Genomic DNA, 15,463 nt, shown 5'->3' with positions numbered 1-15,463 from the left:
ATACAGCACTGAAAGACGGAGACAGAAAAAAGTGCCGGCACCGCATCGTCATAGCAATAGACATGGCAACGACAATAAAATATAGCAGAATCATAATTTCAGTTGAAAAATTAAGAGTGCTACCACAAAGAGTTTCTTCATGTTTCAATGTGTATCAGGAAGTTGTCAAATACAGTACTGCAACAAGTGCAAGCATTTGACGACTCCCTGGTGTGCAATTCTGAGGACAATTTTTCTTCTTTTTTTTCAGCTCCAGATAGCTGTGTTTTTCATTGCAAAACATTCCTGAATTGTTGTGTTTGTTGTTCAAGCAAAGGTGAAGGCAGAGGACATATGAGCCTGGTAAGAGTTTTGCGTGGCACATGAAGACCACACACAGGCAGTGACTTTGTGAGGATCTGAAAACGCACGACGCTGAGTTGAATTTGTGTTTTTTCAAATAATTGTTTGTGATCACCGTACCACTTCGAGCAGAACTGAATCTTATCCACAAGCTTACCGACGGTCAGGCTGCCAACATGCCTGAACAAATGATCCCTGCAAGCACCACACGGCAGACGTCCGAGGCCATGTCCATTGCCGGGATGTCCATCTCCAAAAAGAATTCCATCTTCTCAACGCTACACTGCGACTCGTCGTAGAGTCGTACAGTCTATAGCTACAGTCTTCGTAGTCACGCGATCACTGAAATAAACTATTTTTTTGCGGGCAAATAAACTATTTTTTTGCGGGCAATATCGCATATTATTGCCCGCGGCGCGAAAGGTGCTGATTCGCTGGAGTACGGGCAACTATCACGTGCCATGTGATAAATAATAATATTATATATAAATGGAATGGACCAATTTTTGGGCATGGCCCATCTTCAGGGTGAAAAACCATTCAACTAAAGCCACAAACACCTTTTTTGAAGAACATTGCAGAAAGGCCAAAGCGCAAGCGCTGGAGACGCCATGGGGAGAACACTATGCAGAACACCACCCACAACAAGCAATCACATCTACACCCATCACCAACGCATCAATTCTCGCCAAACAGCCGTCCCTTGTGAATCGTCGAATACGTGAAGCAATGTTCATTCGTGATAGACGTCCAAGAGTTAACGGGGATCTTGGCTGGAAACTGCTGGACACAGTGTGAAATTATTGTGTTAGATGTTGGTGCTTTAAATTGTGGTAGACTGTGATGTTGGGAATATATAGCACGATAATATTTGATGTTTATGTGTGCTAGCTGATTATTATAGTGCTTAGCAAATATTTGGCGTCATCTTTGTCTTGGCTCCAGCTACATTGCACACTTTGCATTCTAATCTCCATGTCGCACTAACACATATTCACACTTGCAGACACAGCTTTCCAGTTGTCTCCTTCGCTCCTTCCCTTTCTACCAACACACTTCACCATTGCTGCTGGTAACCGCACTTCTCGTTCTTTCCCTTCCTTTCGCCCGACAGCTTTCGCCATTGCTGCTACCCTCCACACATACAAACATTTCCAGCACTACCGCACCACACAGCACATCTACTCGTTTCAGTTTTTGTTGGCTTTAGTTGAATGGTTTTTCACCCTGAAGATGGGCCATGACCGAAAATTTGGTGCATTCCATTTATATCTAATATTGTCATGCAGGTTCTCACACGCAACGGGAAAACTTCGTGGTAGTAAAATAGATTTGGCAAACAACAAAAGACAACCCTTTCTCTCTTCCTTTCGAAGAACCGAACTTGCCGAGCCTCATCGAGAGCAAACTCTGAATCCCCCCCCCTACACTAGTACGTGATTCAGCGCAGAGCAAAAAATAATTATGAGTCATTATACAATGCATGCAGTGTAGCCGTGAAAACTGGTGAATAAAGAATGCAGTAGGTTGGCAGCACGTGACCCGTCGTACCGCAGTACGCGACGGCGTCGCGGCTTAGAAATGAAAGGAAACACTGCGAGAAAAGACAAAACGAAAATAGATGTCCCTTTGTCAAAACTTAGAAGAAACAAACAAAATGCGACCAAGAATCATTTTGAGAGTCAACGTCAATACTCTTGTGCCGTTGTGCAAATTCTTGTCTTGCATTGTGCAACGCAAGAAACAAACAACCTACGAAATAACTCGTGAACTAACTGTAGGCTAAATCACTACATGTACGCGAAATTGCGTTCCAAAATAAACTGAATTTCTGAGACATTATTTTCATATTTCACATCCTGAGGAAATTATTGAATAAATAGTAAATACATCATAAAAAACACATGGCCACGACGGCCTTCCCAACTAATATTATTTATTGATATTATTTTTGGAAGTGAAGTGAACTTATGCAGTGAAGAGACCGTAGTTGGAGAGTTTGAAGTGAGGTACCCTGTATTGATTTCTAATCGTTCGACAATGCACTCGAAGCCTACCAGGAAGTCTTGTACCTCATTCAGGGGCATGTGCCAGGCAATAAACCGGTCCGCATCGTGCTGCTCATGTTGCAGATTTCGCAATATGCATTGAAGTTGTATTTCTCGCCGGCCGAGCGCAGCGAGGTAGGCAAGAAATGATTTCTCGCGAAACATTTTCAGCTGCAAATATGGCATCTGGTGTGTTCTTTATTGTCCCTTCTTTTCCTGACTTCTTCAGCAGATTTGAGTCTCACCAGTGTCCCTGCCCTCCCACCCTTCATTTCTGTGCATATTATCATTGCTGGCTTTTTTATCACTTTTTGCCGTGATGTGCTTGCCATGCCTAAATTATGCCCAATCGCCATTGGGGATATACACCCGTTTTTTTCCCTCACAACTGCGTCCGTCTGCGCGAGGTTTATTTTCCAAGCTGGCTTGGTCCAGGAAAACTAATCTGACGTTCCCAAGTGGTTCTGTATCATGGCCTACGATATAAAACTCGTCATCGATGCTAGCTCAACTCGCTCCATCCCCGCAGCAAAGTTCGTCTCTCTATTGGGCAAGCTCTCTTTTGCTGCGCAGGCGATTGTTCCGGGCGGCACGTTTATGCGCAGATTATGGGACACCGCTAAGAAGTTCAGCAAGGTACCTCGGCATTACCGCATTACCTTGAGCAGCGACTGTCGTAAGGACCTTCTGTGGTGGCAGGAGTTCTTAGCTAGTTGGAATGGCAAGTCGTTCTTCCTGTACCAAGCCGAGACTTCCAGTACCAACTGAGGTCTATACACTGATGCTAGTGGCACCCTTGGTTGGGGTGCCTATTGTGCCAACGAGGGCAGGTGGATGTACAGCCGCTGGGAGCAAGACACCATAGACCTGTCCATTGAGTACAAGGAACTGTTTCCTATTCTCGTCGCGTGTGCCACGTGGGGACATATGTGGTGCCGGTTTCGCATAGCATTCCACTGCGACAATCAGGCTGCGGTTGATTGCATGGCTTCGGGCACGTCAAAGTCTCCACCTGTGATGGCCCTCATCCGCAAACTGTTCTTTGTGTGTGCAAGGCACAACTTCTGTGTCGTAGCCCGTCATGTGCTTGGCAAGTCTAATGCAATTGCAGATGCCCTCTCTCGTTTAAAAATGCAGGAATTTCGGATGCTCGCCCCGCGGGCTCGACAGGGCCCGGACACGCCAGTTCCCCTTCCCTCCTGGGACTAAGCAGCGAAACAGCCCGATACGCGTCCCTTGCCATTGCGCCATCTACCCGGGCAGCATACCGTTATGGAGAACAACGCTACCGGCTGTTCTGCCAGTTATGCCGATGGGATCCGTTGCCGGCAACAGACAGTATGTTATCGAGCTTTGCAGCCTACTTGGCGAGATCTGTGAAGCCAGGTACAGTGGCCAATCACATCTCGGCCGTTCGTAATCTGCATCTCGAGTGTGGCATGGATGATCCTACGACAGGTGCTAACCTGCTACTGCGCGTGCTTAAGGGCATTAAGAGATTGAAGGGCACTGCTCCGTCCATGACTCGTCTTCCACTGACAAGTGATCTGATCCAGTCAGTTGTGGACCGGTTGCGGAATGACCCGACTTCTACTCCAGACGATCGCGTAATGCTGCAAGCCGCAATCCTGTTGATGTTCCACAGCTTCCTGCGGTGCGCTGAGTTTACTGCAAGCTATCACGCACCGTTCGACCCAAGATTTGATGCTGCCGGTGATAGTGTGAAGATCGCGTACCATGGTGATAAGCCCGCGTTACAGTTTGTTGTGAAGCGGTCCAAGACGGACCCGGTTGCCAGAGGCATGATCTTAAACATGGGGCCAGCAACGCCACAATATTGTCCCGTTGCTGCCATGGTCGAGTACTTGTCACGCAGTAAGCCGCCATTGTTGCAGCCATTGTTCCGGTTTAAGTCAGGCGCACCGCTGACTCGCCGTCGCTTCACTGCTAAACTGAGAGCCCTCCTGCAGTTGTCCGGGGTGAGTAATGTGGCTGATTATGGTGGCCACTCTTTCAGGATTAGTGCGGCGACAACGGCTGCTACAAACAGCGTTCCTGTGTGGAAAATCCGTCCTATGGGTAGGTGGCAAAGTGACTGTGTTCTGAGGTACATCTGCACAGATCCGTCGGACTTGCTGTCTGTTTCTATGACTCTTCACATTGGGCCTATTTAATTGCGTGATGTTCCCTGTATTCATGTGTGTGTTGCATGGACTCTTGGCGATGGCCTCATTGATTCTATATTTCGTGCTGAGTCAATGCACGAACCATTATTGCCTCTACCTTACTTCTCACCTTCCACTCTGGGCGACCTCTCGCTCCCCTGCTGTTTGCACAACTGCGCTCGTGGCTTCTTCGGTGCGGGAATTGCCGGCCATTATGGGCCACGCTCATTTCCGGCTATTCAGGGCCCTCGGTCGCCGTCCCTCGGACGCAGACACTTGTAGATACTTGGCTCCGCCAACATTCTGCTTCGGCAGTGTCTACCTTGCCGACCCTGAATCCTCTCTCGTAGATACTTGGCTCCGCCAACATTCTGTTTCGGCAGTGTCTACGTATTTCTTTCCGTAGCCTCTCACTCCGCTGGCCGGCACTCTACCGTACCGCAAGTTGCTGTGTGTTGTAGTTAATGTAGCATTATGGTGATAATGCAGACTAATGGGTGCACGCAGCTTTGTGCTACCGCTCAATCTATGCTGCTATGTTTGATAGTGCTGCTACTGTATGCTCATGTTTTGCTGCTGGCTATGGTCTCTGTGCGGCTTGGCACTCTGCATGATATTGAATGCATCTCTCTACGTGACATTGAACGTGTCTCTTTACGTGGCGTTCATGCGTGTCGCTCGCCTCCGATGCGCGGCGTTATGATGACGCTTGCTTGTAGCTCAACGTGGATGGGTGTGGCGGCGTTATGATGACGCTTGCTTGTAGCTCAACGTGGGTGGCATGTATCGTTGCATGTCTTGCTAGAGTTTGCTCTGCTATATATCTTCGATCCGTTCTGTGCGACGATCATTCTTGCTTGCTCGTAGTGTTTCACCCTCCCACCTCCCATTTCTCATCACTAATTTGCTTTGATAAAGTGAATAAACGGGGTGTTGGCCACGCTCATTTCCGGCTACTCAGGGCCCTCGGTCGCCGTCCCTCGGACGCAGACTCTTGTAGATACTTGGCTCCGCCAACATTCTGCTTCGGCAGTGTCTACCCGGCCGACCCTGAATCCTCTCTCGTAGATACTTGGCTCCGCCAACATTCTGCTCCGGCAGTGTCTACGTATTTCTTTCCGCAGGCTCTCACTCCGCTGGCCGGCACTCCCCCGTACCGCAAGTTGCTGTGTGTTGTAGTTAATGCCAGTATATGTGGAGCGAGAAGCGAGCAGCTCACGGAAATCAGTTGCACCGGTAGGGTGACCGTATCCATTTTCAACTTACCAGTATCACTATTGGCGTCGGACTCTGCATTGACTGACCCAGACGTCCCTCGTTCCGTCGAGGCAATGGGGTTTTGGCACCAAATTTTCATGTCGTGACTCGCAACATCATCGCATCTCCAACCAACAGACATGAACGACATTAGAGAGGTTCCGGAGTACGATTTTTCGTGTTAAAATTCGTAGAGGCGATACGGAATTTTTATAAGTCGTCTTCGAGCAGTAAAATGCACCGCAGTACGGAACTTATGTGTTTGCCTGCATTGCCTAGATTACAATACCAAACACGTCATATCCCCGCTCTTTGCATTTTAATTATAAATTTGGACCGAAATCAAAACTTCCCGCGGAAAATCGATGTTTCTCGTGCCCCATTTGTACACAAAAATCTTTCGGCATTCGATGACGCAAAATCTTCATACGAAACATGGTACCATGGTTCGTATGAAAGCCAGTCCACATGGATTCTCCGTGCCGATCGTCTGAAGTACGCGTGGAAAATATCCGTAGCGTCCATACGGAGTTTGGCACGGAAAATCATACCCGGAACCTATCTATTAATTTTTTGTTGTTGTTTATTTTACTTCGCAGATTCTAACGGGCAAGTTGCCCATTAACAAGAAAGCGAATGCAAAGAAAGTAATAATACTAATAAAAGAAATAACCGGGGGCAGCAGAAAATGAATAATAGCTTTAAGAACTCAGACGGTGAGCCAAGGAACAAATTTACAAACAACGTTTCTTCATTTATGATTAGGAAAGTTTCTTTCTCAATAAAGATCCAAATGGAACGGAAACAGGGCAGCTGCATCTACAGGCATCTGTGCACAAAGATCATGCATTAAAATGGCGACCACAACTTTCATTGACGTGGAATGGTGGAAAAAGGAACTAGTGAAGCGACAAAATAGAAACGCAGAAGAAGTAGCAGTAAGGAGAGCGAATCGCTAAAGTGCACTAGCCTACAGCTAAAGTACACTAGCCTAGTATTGGCTGTAGTTAGTGATCACGTAGTCACGGAGGCAAGTGATCACGTGCACATATACATCATACCAATACGTTATCAGGGTCATGCATAACAAAAAAAGAAAGAAAGGAAAGTCACGCTCGAGCAAAACAAATCAAGAGCGCGTGACTTTACTCACGGTACGAAAACATAACGAAGAATTTGTTTCAGAACGAAATGTAAAGACTAGAGAAACGAAGACTACTTCCGAAGCTACTTTGAAGTGGAATGGAGTCAATCCTTAGAAATGAAGATAGGGAACCAGAATTCTGCTAACCCAAGCGTGGAATCAGCCACAATGTAAGAGAGAGAGTAAGAGAGCACAATCATTGTCATGGTATATACGAAAACACTAATGTTAATCATCGTCATGTAATGCAAAATAGAAATGAGTTATTCCGAATTTATTTTTATGTATTTTTTTGCTACGTTCGCGACAAAGATTCGTGGGAGATTGAGGGCCTGCTAACAAATCCGAGAGCGGCTCAAGAATGCATGCACAATCCGGGATGAAGCGTCGGTAGAGATTTACTAAACCCAGAAAGCGAGGTAGAGAGCAGAGTGAGTGTCCGGAGCAGGGTAGTCCAGCATGACCTTGACCTTCTCTGCCAGTGTCTCAATGCCACCGCCGGCAGTGGCTTTGACATTGTGACCCAGGAATGTCACGGAGGGCTGCATGAAGACACACTTGCTTGCAATGACCACCAGACCATACTCTGCCAAGTGATGGAAGATGGTCTTCAGATGCTTGAGGTGTTCTGCTGTCGAGCGACTCACTACCAGTAGAATATAGACAGTTGACAGTCAAGCCAGGAACGAATAGAGGCCACCGCTGGGCAGGGCAGCTTCAAGATGACGCCTCACCATGTTTCAACACTGTACCAAGGACAAATAACAAGAGAGAGAGAGAAAGAGAGAGAGAGGGGGGGGGGGGAAGAGAGCAGAGAGGGTAAGAGATTGACACGCAGACACACCAGCAGGCCGACAGATATGGTATTCTGCAATAAAAAGACAGGCAGAGACAGAGGGGGAGGGGGTGATTTTAGAAGGGAAAACGGTTTCATCTCCAAATTAGGTTCCCGCCCTCTATTCGAAATCTATAATTTTGCCAGTTCAAGTAATCCTTGGAAGCAGAAGAGTTTTTCCCAGCCGTGGTGCGACTCACTGTGAATTGGAAACTTGTGGTCTGGCTTGAGAAAACATGGTTGTGGCAAATGGGATTTTGGCTTTGACCTCATGTGGCTCTCATCTATCCTCCCCCCTGTTGAGGAGCTGCATCTGACCGCTGATCATGGGTGTTGGGGTCCCGCGGAAGCGCAGGGTTGTAGTGAAAGGGGGGAGGGGTAGGGGGACACAGCCCCCCCCCCCTCCCCGCCTACTCTGTTTGCTCCCGCTTCAGTGAAAAAGTGCTGCCCGTCCTCATTATCCGATTTTTGTGTTTCTTCATGCCATTCAATGAAAATGCAGCCGATAGTCAGTACTACATTTGTACAGGGTTCATAAAGGCACATCTGTCTGGGGTGAAGTCAGGCGTTCGATTCTTACATTACATTTCGCGTTGCAAGACAGTTATTTGGAAAATGGGAAAATCGGTTACGGGGTAACTGTTTTCCCTGCCCCCCCCCTCCCCCCTCCCCCTCCTCCTCTCTACTATTTTGACCTGGCTATAACAAAAAGGCGGTTCAATGCTGAGACGACAAGCTAAGGTGCAGGCAGGATCCCAGCACAGACCGTTCATCACTTTCTCAAACAAACTTGACCACCGGTGACAACCCCCCCCCCCCCCCCCCCCCATCACGCTATCCCTTCTCCCTGGCCCCGACCCGGACCATGTCACCAAAATACCGTATAACAATGATATGAGTCATTCTTGGTTAACTCACTGGAATGTTTTCTCAATCCTTTTCTTCTTTTCGGGATTCAGGTCTAGCGCAATCTTCTTCAACTCGGCCAGGGTGATTTCACGCGTTGCAGCTTGGTCCACGGCCCACCTGATAACACCTTGCATATTATCCGGTATGTTAGTGGTGCCAAGGTCGTTTCTCACGATAAAGTCTTGCATGTCGTCTTTGAAATCGTTGCTGTATTCTGGGTCAATCAGTATTGCAACGGCTTGGGCAAAGTCCTCTGGACACACAGGAGAACAAGGAGGGAAGAGAAAGAAATACAGCATTTCTCAGAGACATGTCGGTAGCCTATTCACGTTCCTAATTCATGGCCTCACACCACAGCAAGTCTAAGCACAGGGACTACAAGTTACGTTATAATGTATATAGTCCGGTTCCAAGTATTTATTTGCTACAGTAAAGAGGTGATAGGAACTTAGCAAGTAGCAAGTAGGAACAACTAAAATAACAACAAACAATGTAATGTATTTAGAGACACAAATATCTGGATGCGGATTATACTCCGGAAAATATGGTGCGTGTTTTGTCTTCGATTCTACATAGATAGGCAGCAACATACTTACCACGTTTAAGGCGGCTGATGCACCGTTCCATGCTTCGGCTGAACCTTCGAAAGTCAGAAATTTCTGACAAAACTTTCATTCTGAAAGAGGACAACATGAAAAGACAACAATGAAAGGCGTCAGATGCCGCTTCTTTACGGATGGAGAGGAAAACTCAGATTCACCAATTACAGTTTATGGGCAAAGGTGAAAACCCATTTTCTGCATCAGTGTTGCCCTGTTTTCCACAACTCGTGTTGCCAACTCACTGTGGTTTACAGCACAGTTGAAGCAATCCTCTTCAAGTCTGGACTTGATCATGATACATATACCTGTCATTGCACAATCATGGTCAGAGAACTCACTCACTGGGCCGGCCTGACTCATTATGTTCGAAATGGTGCAGTACATTTCACTGAACTATACCAAGGACTGATTCAACGGTTCTATACTTCATTGTAGAGCAATGCATGAGTAGAACTTACAGTGGTGAAGTGGATAGGAAAGTACAACAACTTCCATCAGCAGCGTGATGCTCATGGCCTGATACATTCAACAGGAAAGAACAGAAAACAGAATATAAAAACTATCCATGTCTCTGTGCAGACAAATTTGATTATCGGAATGGGTATAAATTATAAACTCATTTCATAAAAGGTAAGCATAACACACATTCCCAACCAGTCATGTATTCACTATCCACAGAGACAATGACTCTTTTTTTTTCGTACAGAATCTCCTGCAAACTGAAGTTCTCTTTGAGACCTGAGCAAGCTCATAGATCAAATGCACCTCTAGATTCAAAAAGGCGGCTTCTGTCATTTTTGAGCATTTTGAGTGATCTATACCCTGGCATTGCTGTATCCCAGCAGATCACTTTGTAAAAACACCTAGGTCTAAAATTGTCATGTTTCACAGAGTTATAGATGTTTCAAAAAGTGAGTTATACATGTACATCACTTTATAAGGAAACACACACAACTTTAAAATACATTTTTCTCAGTACTGCGTGAAACGACATAAGCGTGGATCTTCCCAAGTTGTACATTGTACTGTTGAGATACCCAATTCAAATAATTCAATACAATAAGTAAGTAAAGTAAATTATCGTGTCCGTTCCCGAAGGGAGCTCACGACGGCCGCTAACAATCAATACAATACAAAACACCAAAAATAGAAAAAACCTCTTTTTCGGATCTAGAGGCTCAAGTTGTGTTGCAAGATAGTGTGAAGTAGACATTTGCACACAAGTAAACTAACACTAGCATACAGGGAGCACACATGGTGTATTGAGCACATTCAATTTTACCAGCATCAGCTTGGCGAGCAGCAGTGGACTGACTGGCTTGATCAGAGTGTGACTGGCTGGCGGAAGGAACGCTCTCTGGCGAGTCTGATTGAACAGTAGAGAAAGTGAATTAAGAAACTATCCATGTCTCTGTGCAGAAATATTCGATTATAGGAATGTGTATCAAATCCTAAAGGTAGGCATAACACACATACGCAACCAGTCACGTGTTCATTATCCACAGAGAAAAATATTCTTTTTTTCTTATAGTATCCCATGCAAACAGAAGTTCTCTTTGAGACCTGAGCAAGCCCATAGATCAAATTGTGTTGCAAGATAGTGTGAAGTAGACATTTGCACACAAGTAACTAGCAGTAGCATACAAGGAGCGCACATGGTGTATTGAGCACATTCAACTTTAAATAAGCGACGAGGAGAAAATAGCTTTCCCTGATGAGTGTGTCATGAAAATTAATTTGGAAATTTTGCATTTAGATTCATCATATTATTCTCTTTTTCGTTTCGTAACGTCCGCCTTACTAATACTATTCTTGACTTTTTTTATCGGTTGAACGCGTCCTTATCGACATCAAGTTTTTAAGTAGTGCATTCGCCTCATAATGCAAGCTGCCAGAACACTCTGGTTGACTTTGCTATGAATGTTTCCACAGTTTTCACATCTGACAATAACGAGATTGCTGAAATACTCCTACACCTAGGTACCTGGCTTGGAATTTGCATTCACGGTGCTTGCAATACTTTTCTTTTCTCCAGCACATTTCAAGACAAGATGATACAGTTTGTTTTACATCACCAGACATACACATATGGGATAGGTGTGCAACGAGATTGGTGATCTGTCTACTCATGATTAGTCACAGACTGTTAATCCACACACTTGTGATAAGTCACACACCATTGACTCATGCACTCAGCGTAAGTCAAGCAAGTTCACTTCAGTAGTACCGGTAAGTCATGCTCGATTGTAAGCGAAAGAGTGTAAGGGGTGTAGTAGGTTGCGTGTTTTGAGGCTCCCGTTTTTCCGTAGTTTTTAGATAGCTTTTGGGGACTGGCCCCAACCGCCTGGGTGGGATGGCTAGCCAAGATCACACTGAGCAGCTGGTGACCGCCGAACAGGTCCATACACAGCTTCGCTCATTGCCTGGCATCGAACACAATGTTGTAGAAGTGCTGAGAACTCTAGCTCATCTTGAAAGCCAACTTCAGGACCAGGAGAAACGATATCAACGAAGGATTAGTGGATTGAGCTCCGAACTTTCCCAGCTGAGAGAGGACCTGGCCGACACTCGCCTGTGCCAAAATTCGGACATCGGCAATGTTACGTGTGCGTCTTGTAAATCAAACTCCTCCGCCATTGCAGACCTAGAGAGAGAGCAAGGAACAACCAGCCAGAGGCAGCGCCGAAATCGAAAGAAACGTAGTACAGGCACAGAAAGTCGTTCACAGTCCGCCGTACCCGTAGAGAGTTCACGACCCATTGATCCCGATATGGACCTCACCAGCAGTGTCAGATCCGACGTTGACAGCTCAAACAACAAGCCGTCCAACTCCCGTACACATGGTTCACCCGGACCCAGCTCGGAGTTGACCCCGCCACGTGTGGATCGCTTGCCGAAATTTGAAGAGATGAGTGAGGATTCGGACGCCACATGGCGACTCATCACCTCCACCAAACCCACAGCGAAGAAGAGAGTCCTGTTTGTCGGAAATCTGATGCATGCAATTACTGCAGACCAGCTGAAGGAGTTCATCGCAGCAAGAGCAGCTGAGGCTGACCACAATGTCCAAGTGTTTGACGTAAAAATATTTCAAAAAGAAAAATCCTCCACTGCGCGTATTGTTTCCAGTGCAGCTGACGAATCGTTTCTCAGCAACAAGCGCTTCTGGCCAAGGCCTGTGTACGCAAGAGAGTTGAATTTCGATAAGTACACCCAGTCTGATGCCAGTGGAGATCAACAAACAGCGCAGAGCAGCACCACGACCACCAACAGCAGCAGCAGCCGCACGGACGACAGTAAGAGCGGATACAGCGTGGATTGCGATATCCTAGATGACACCTGTGGAGCACCGGCTCGGACTCCAGGCCAGAAATCACGGGGCTATCAGCGTGACTCGCCGCCCGAGACGCAAGCTGCGAAGTTTAGTGTCACTGCTGGCAACGCATTTGCATCTCTAAGTCAGGATGTGGATAATATAATTATCTGTGCAATGACTGGAAGAAGATTAGGCAACGACCCTGCTGCTCGTGAACTGAATATCCTGTCCATCAATATCAGAAGCCTGCGCCACAAACTGCGTGATGTTCTGGATCTTGCTGAAGGAACAAAATCTGACATACTTGTAATTTGCGAAACATGGCTGGACTCATCCGTCACTCCTGGCGATCTCCACCTCCCAGGCTATAACTTAGAAAGGCTAGATCGCAGCGGAAATGTTGGTGGTGGTGTCTGCATCTATTTGAAAGCTGAACTCAACTGCCAACCCAGGCCTGATCTCGTTTCTCCAGGCATAGAATGCTGTTGGATTGAAGTGAAAACCAGCCATCAGCCATGCCTGATTGGGAGCTTATACCGGCCACCAGGGTGCACTGTTTCATACTGGGACTCCTTTGAAGCCCTGCTGAGTAAAGCCTGCAGCCCAACGACGCAGACAATACTTTGTGGAGACTTTACTGTTGACACTAGTCGCAATTGCAGTAATCATATGCGGCTGGCTGATATTGCTACAAGTTATGGACTGCAGCAGCATGTACGCAGCCCCACTCGTATTGGACTAAGAGGACCACCAACTACAATTGAATTAGTATATAGCACAATGGGATGTGCTTCTCCTGCTACGACTCATTTTTTTTTTTTTTTTTTTACGAGAAACCACGAACCTCGAGAACAGAATACTGCATGGTAGAGGTGGTTGCAGACGCAACTGTGGTGGTGAAAACTGGAGCATCTCCGCCGACCTGAGGTCTCGGCTTCAGCGACACTTCAGAGCACCAAAAACTGGGGAGGAGTAGGCACAGGGGGAGGGGAGGGGGGGGGGGGGGGGTACATTTATATAGAGGAAGGAAAAACGGAAAGATGATACATGTGATAGAGGAAGAAAATAAAAAATAAAAAATAAAAATAAAAAATAAATAAAATAATAAAAAATAATAAAAAAATAAAAAAGGGGGGAGCCAGGGTGCAAGCAGAGAGGGTGTTCAGGGAGTGTTCAGAGGGCATCTGTGGCTGAACGCCAGTCTCGGCTGCGGAGCGACTTGTAGGCGCCTTCCTTGAATGCCTGCATTCCCTTCTGCGTGGGAAGGTTGCGTAGCAGGGCAGATGGGAGACGATTCCAGTCTTGGATCGTGGCATGGGGGAATGATCGGAGAGCACTATTACGGGCTCCGGCGGGCAGTGTCGGTGCTAGTTGGTGCTGGTGCTGGTTCTTTTGCTGGTGGCGAGTGGAGCGCCGGTGCTGGTTTGCAACTGCCCTCGGTGGTGTCATGGTGGTCAGGATTGGGGGACCGTCGATCCAATGCAGCTTGTACAGGAATGTGAGTGCTGCGACTTGACGCCGAACAGTGAGGCTTGGGAGGTATGACCCTGGGCCGATGAGCTTTAGGGCTCGGTGCTGTACCCGGTCCAGCTGGTTCAGGGTAGACTGGGACGCACCCAACCATGAAAGCGGGCAGTACTCAAGTACTGGGCGGACGAAGCCGCGATACACTGCATACTTGGCCTTGCTGTCGAGAATGGGCAGGGCCTTCCTCATGAAGCCAAGACGTTGGTGACCACGGACTGCAACCTGTCGAATGTGGGAGCGAAAGGAGAGGCTCCGATCAAAGAGCACTCCGAGCAACTTCAGCTCCTCCACTTCCTCTATGGCCACCCCATTGAAAGTGGCTGGAGGAATCGGCCAGGGTTGACGGTGATGCGAAATTGTCAAGACTTGCGACTTTGTCGGCTCGAATGCGATCTTCCAGCTCTGGCCCCATTCAGCTAAGGCATCCACAGCAGTCTGGAGCTGCGCTAGGCCAACTGGGAGAGCGGTCAGGGATGGGATGCACTGATAAAGCGTGGTGTCATCTGCATATATGGCGAGCTGGGTTGTGGCTGGGAGGTGGTCCTCCATGTCATTGACATATAGGAGGAACAGAGTGGGGCCCAGTATGCTCCCTTGCGGCACACCTGAGCTGATTCGGAATTTAGGTGAGGTTTGTCCACTCACAACGGCCTGGATTCGTCTATCCGCCAGGTAGCTGTGGAGCCACTTGAGGAGGTTCCCGGACACTCCGTAAGCCTTTGCCTTGTGAAGGACACCTGCGTGGGAGACTTTATCGAAGGCCCCCGCAATGTCGACGGCAACAATACGTACAGCACCGCCAGCAGCTGCTATCTTGCTCCATTGGTGGTGTAGTCCTGTTAGGAGATCAGCAGGTCCTAACCCTCGACGAAAACCGAACTGGTGGTTTGAGAGTATATTATTTCGTTCGAGAAAGTTGGTGAGAGCACGGTTAACAACTGCTTCCATTGTCTTGGAGATGAGCGACAGGAGGGAAATGGGCCGGTAGTTCGATGGGGCTGACTTTGACCGTTTCTTATGGACTGGGACGACACTTGCCACTTTCCAAGACTGTGGTTGTGTCCCCGACGTCATGCACTGGCGGAAGAGCAAGCATAGTGGCACTGCAAGGTGCTCAGCGTTGGCTTTGAGGACTCTGCCCGGAACTGCATCAGGGCCTGACGCTTTCGAAGGATCAAGGGCCCTCAGCAATTTACGGACCTCAGCAGGGCGGAAGCGAATACTTAGGAGACGGCTTTGGGAGCGAGGCTGGACAAAGGGGAATTCAGATTCCTCATTGAAGTCCTGTGGGCCGAGGCTGCACTTATCGGCGAAGTAC

The 15,463-nt window shown here is 47.5% G+C and overlaps 2 protein-coding genes across 3 annotated transcripts in view; one reads left to right on the top strand and one right to left on the bottom strand.

Moving 5' to 3' along the window:
* Positions 1 to 3,730: 3,730 nt before the first annotated feature.
* LOC135829124 (uncharacterized) lies at positions 3,731 to 4,564 on the top strand. The gene has a single exon (XM_065341531.1). It carries the CDS (start codon positions 3,731 to 3,733, stop codon positions 4,562 to 4,564), a length of 834 nt encoding a protein of 277 aa, XP_065197603.1.
* A 1,811-nt stretch (positions 4,565 to 6,375) lies between these two features.
* LOC135829563 (uncharacterized) overlaps positions 6,376 to 15,463 on the bottom strand; it is a 45,593-nt gene continuing 36,505 nt past the window's right edge. The window contains exons 11-15 of one of the 2 annotated variants that reach the window (XM_065341958.1): positions 10,585 to 10,668; positions 9,761 to 9,818; positions 9,297 to 9,376; positions 8,710 to 8,953; positions 6,376 to 7,702 (exon numbers count right to left, since the gene is read on the bottom strand). In XM_065341958.1, the coding sequence (XP_065198030.1) occupies positions 7,687 to 7,702; positions 8,710 to 8,953; positions 9,297 to 9,376; positions 9,761 to 9,818; positions 10,585 to 10,668 (482 nt within the window). In that variant the 3' untranslated portion in view covers positions 6,376 to 7,686. The remainder of the gene's footprint in view (positions 7,703 to 8,709; positions 8,954 to 9,296; positions 9,377 to 9,760; positions 9,819 to 10,584; positions 10,669 to 15,463) is intronic. The other variant, XM_065341959.1, reaches the window with a different exon arrangement.

This window comes from Sycon ciliatum, chromosome 13 (assembly GCF_964019385.1).
Source record: "Sycon ciliatum chromosome 13, ocSycCili1.1, whole genome shotgun sequence".
Lineage (NCBI taxonomy): Eukaryota > Metazoa > Porifera > Calcarea > Leucosolenida > Sycettidae > Sycon > Sycon ciliatum.
Note: the sequence above shows the minus strand (reverse complement) of the source record. Positions and strands in the feature narration are given on the sequence as shown.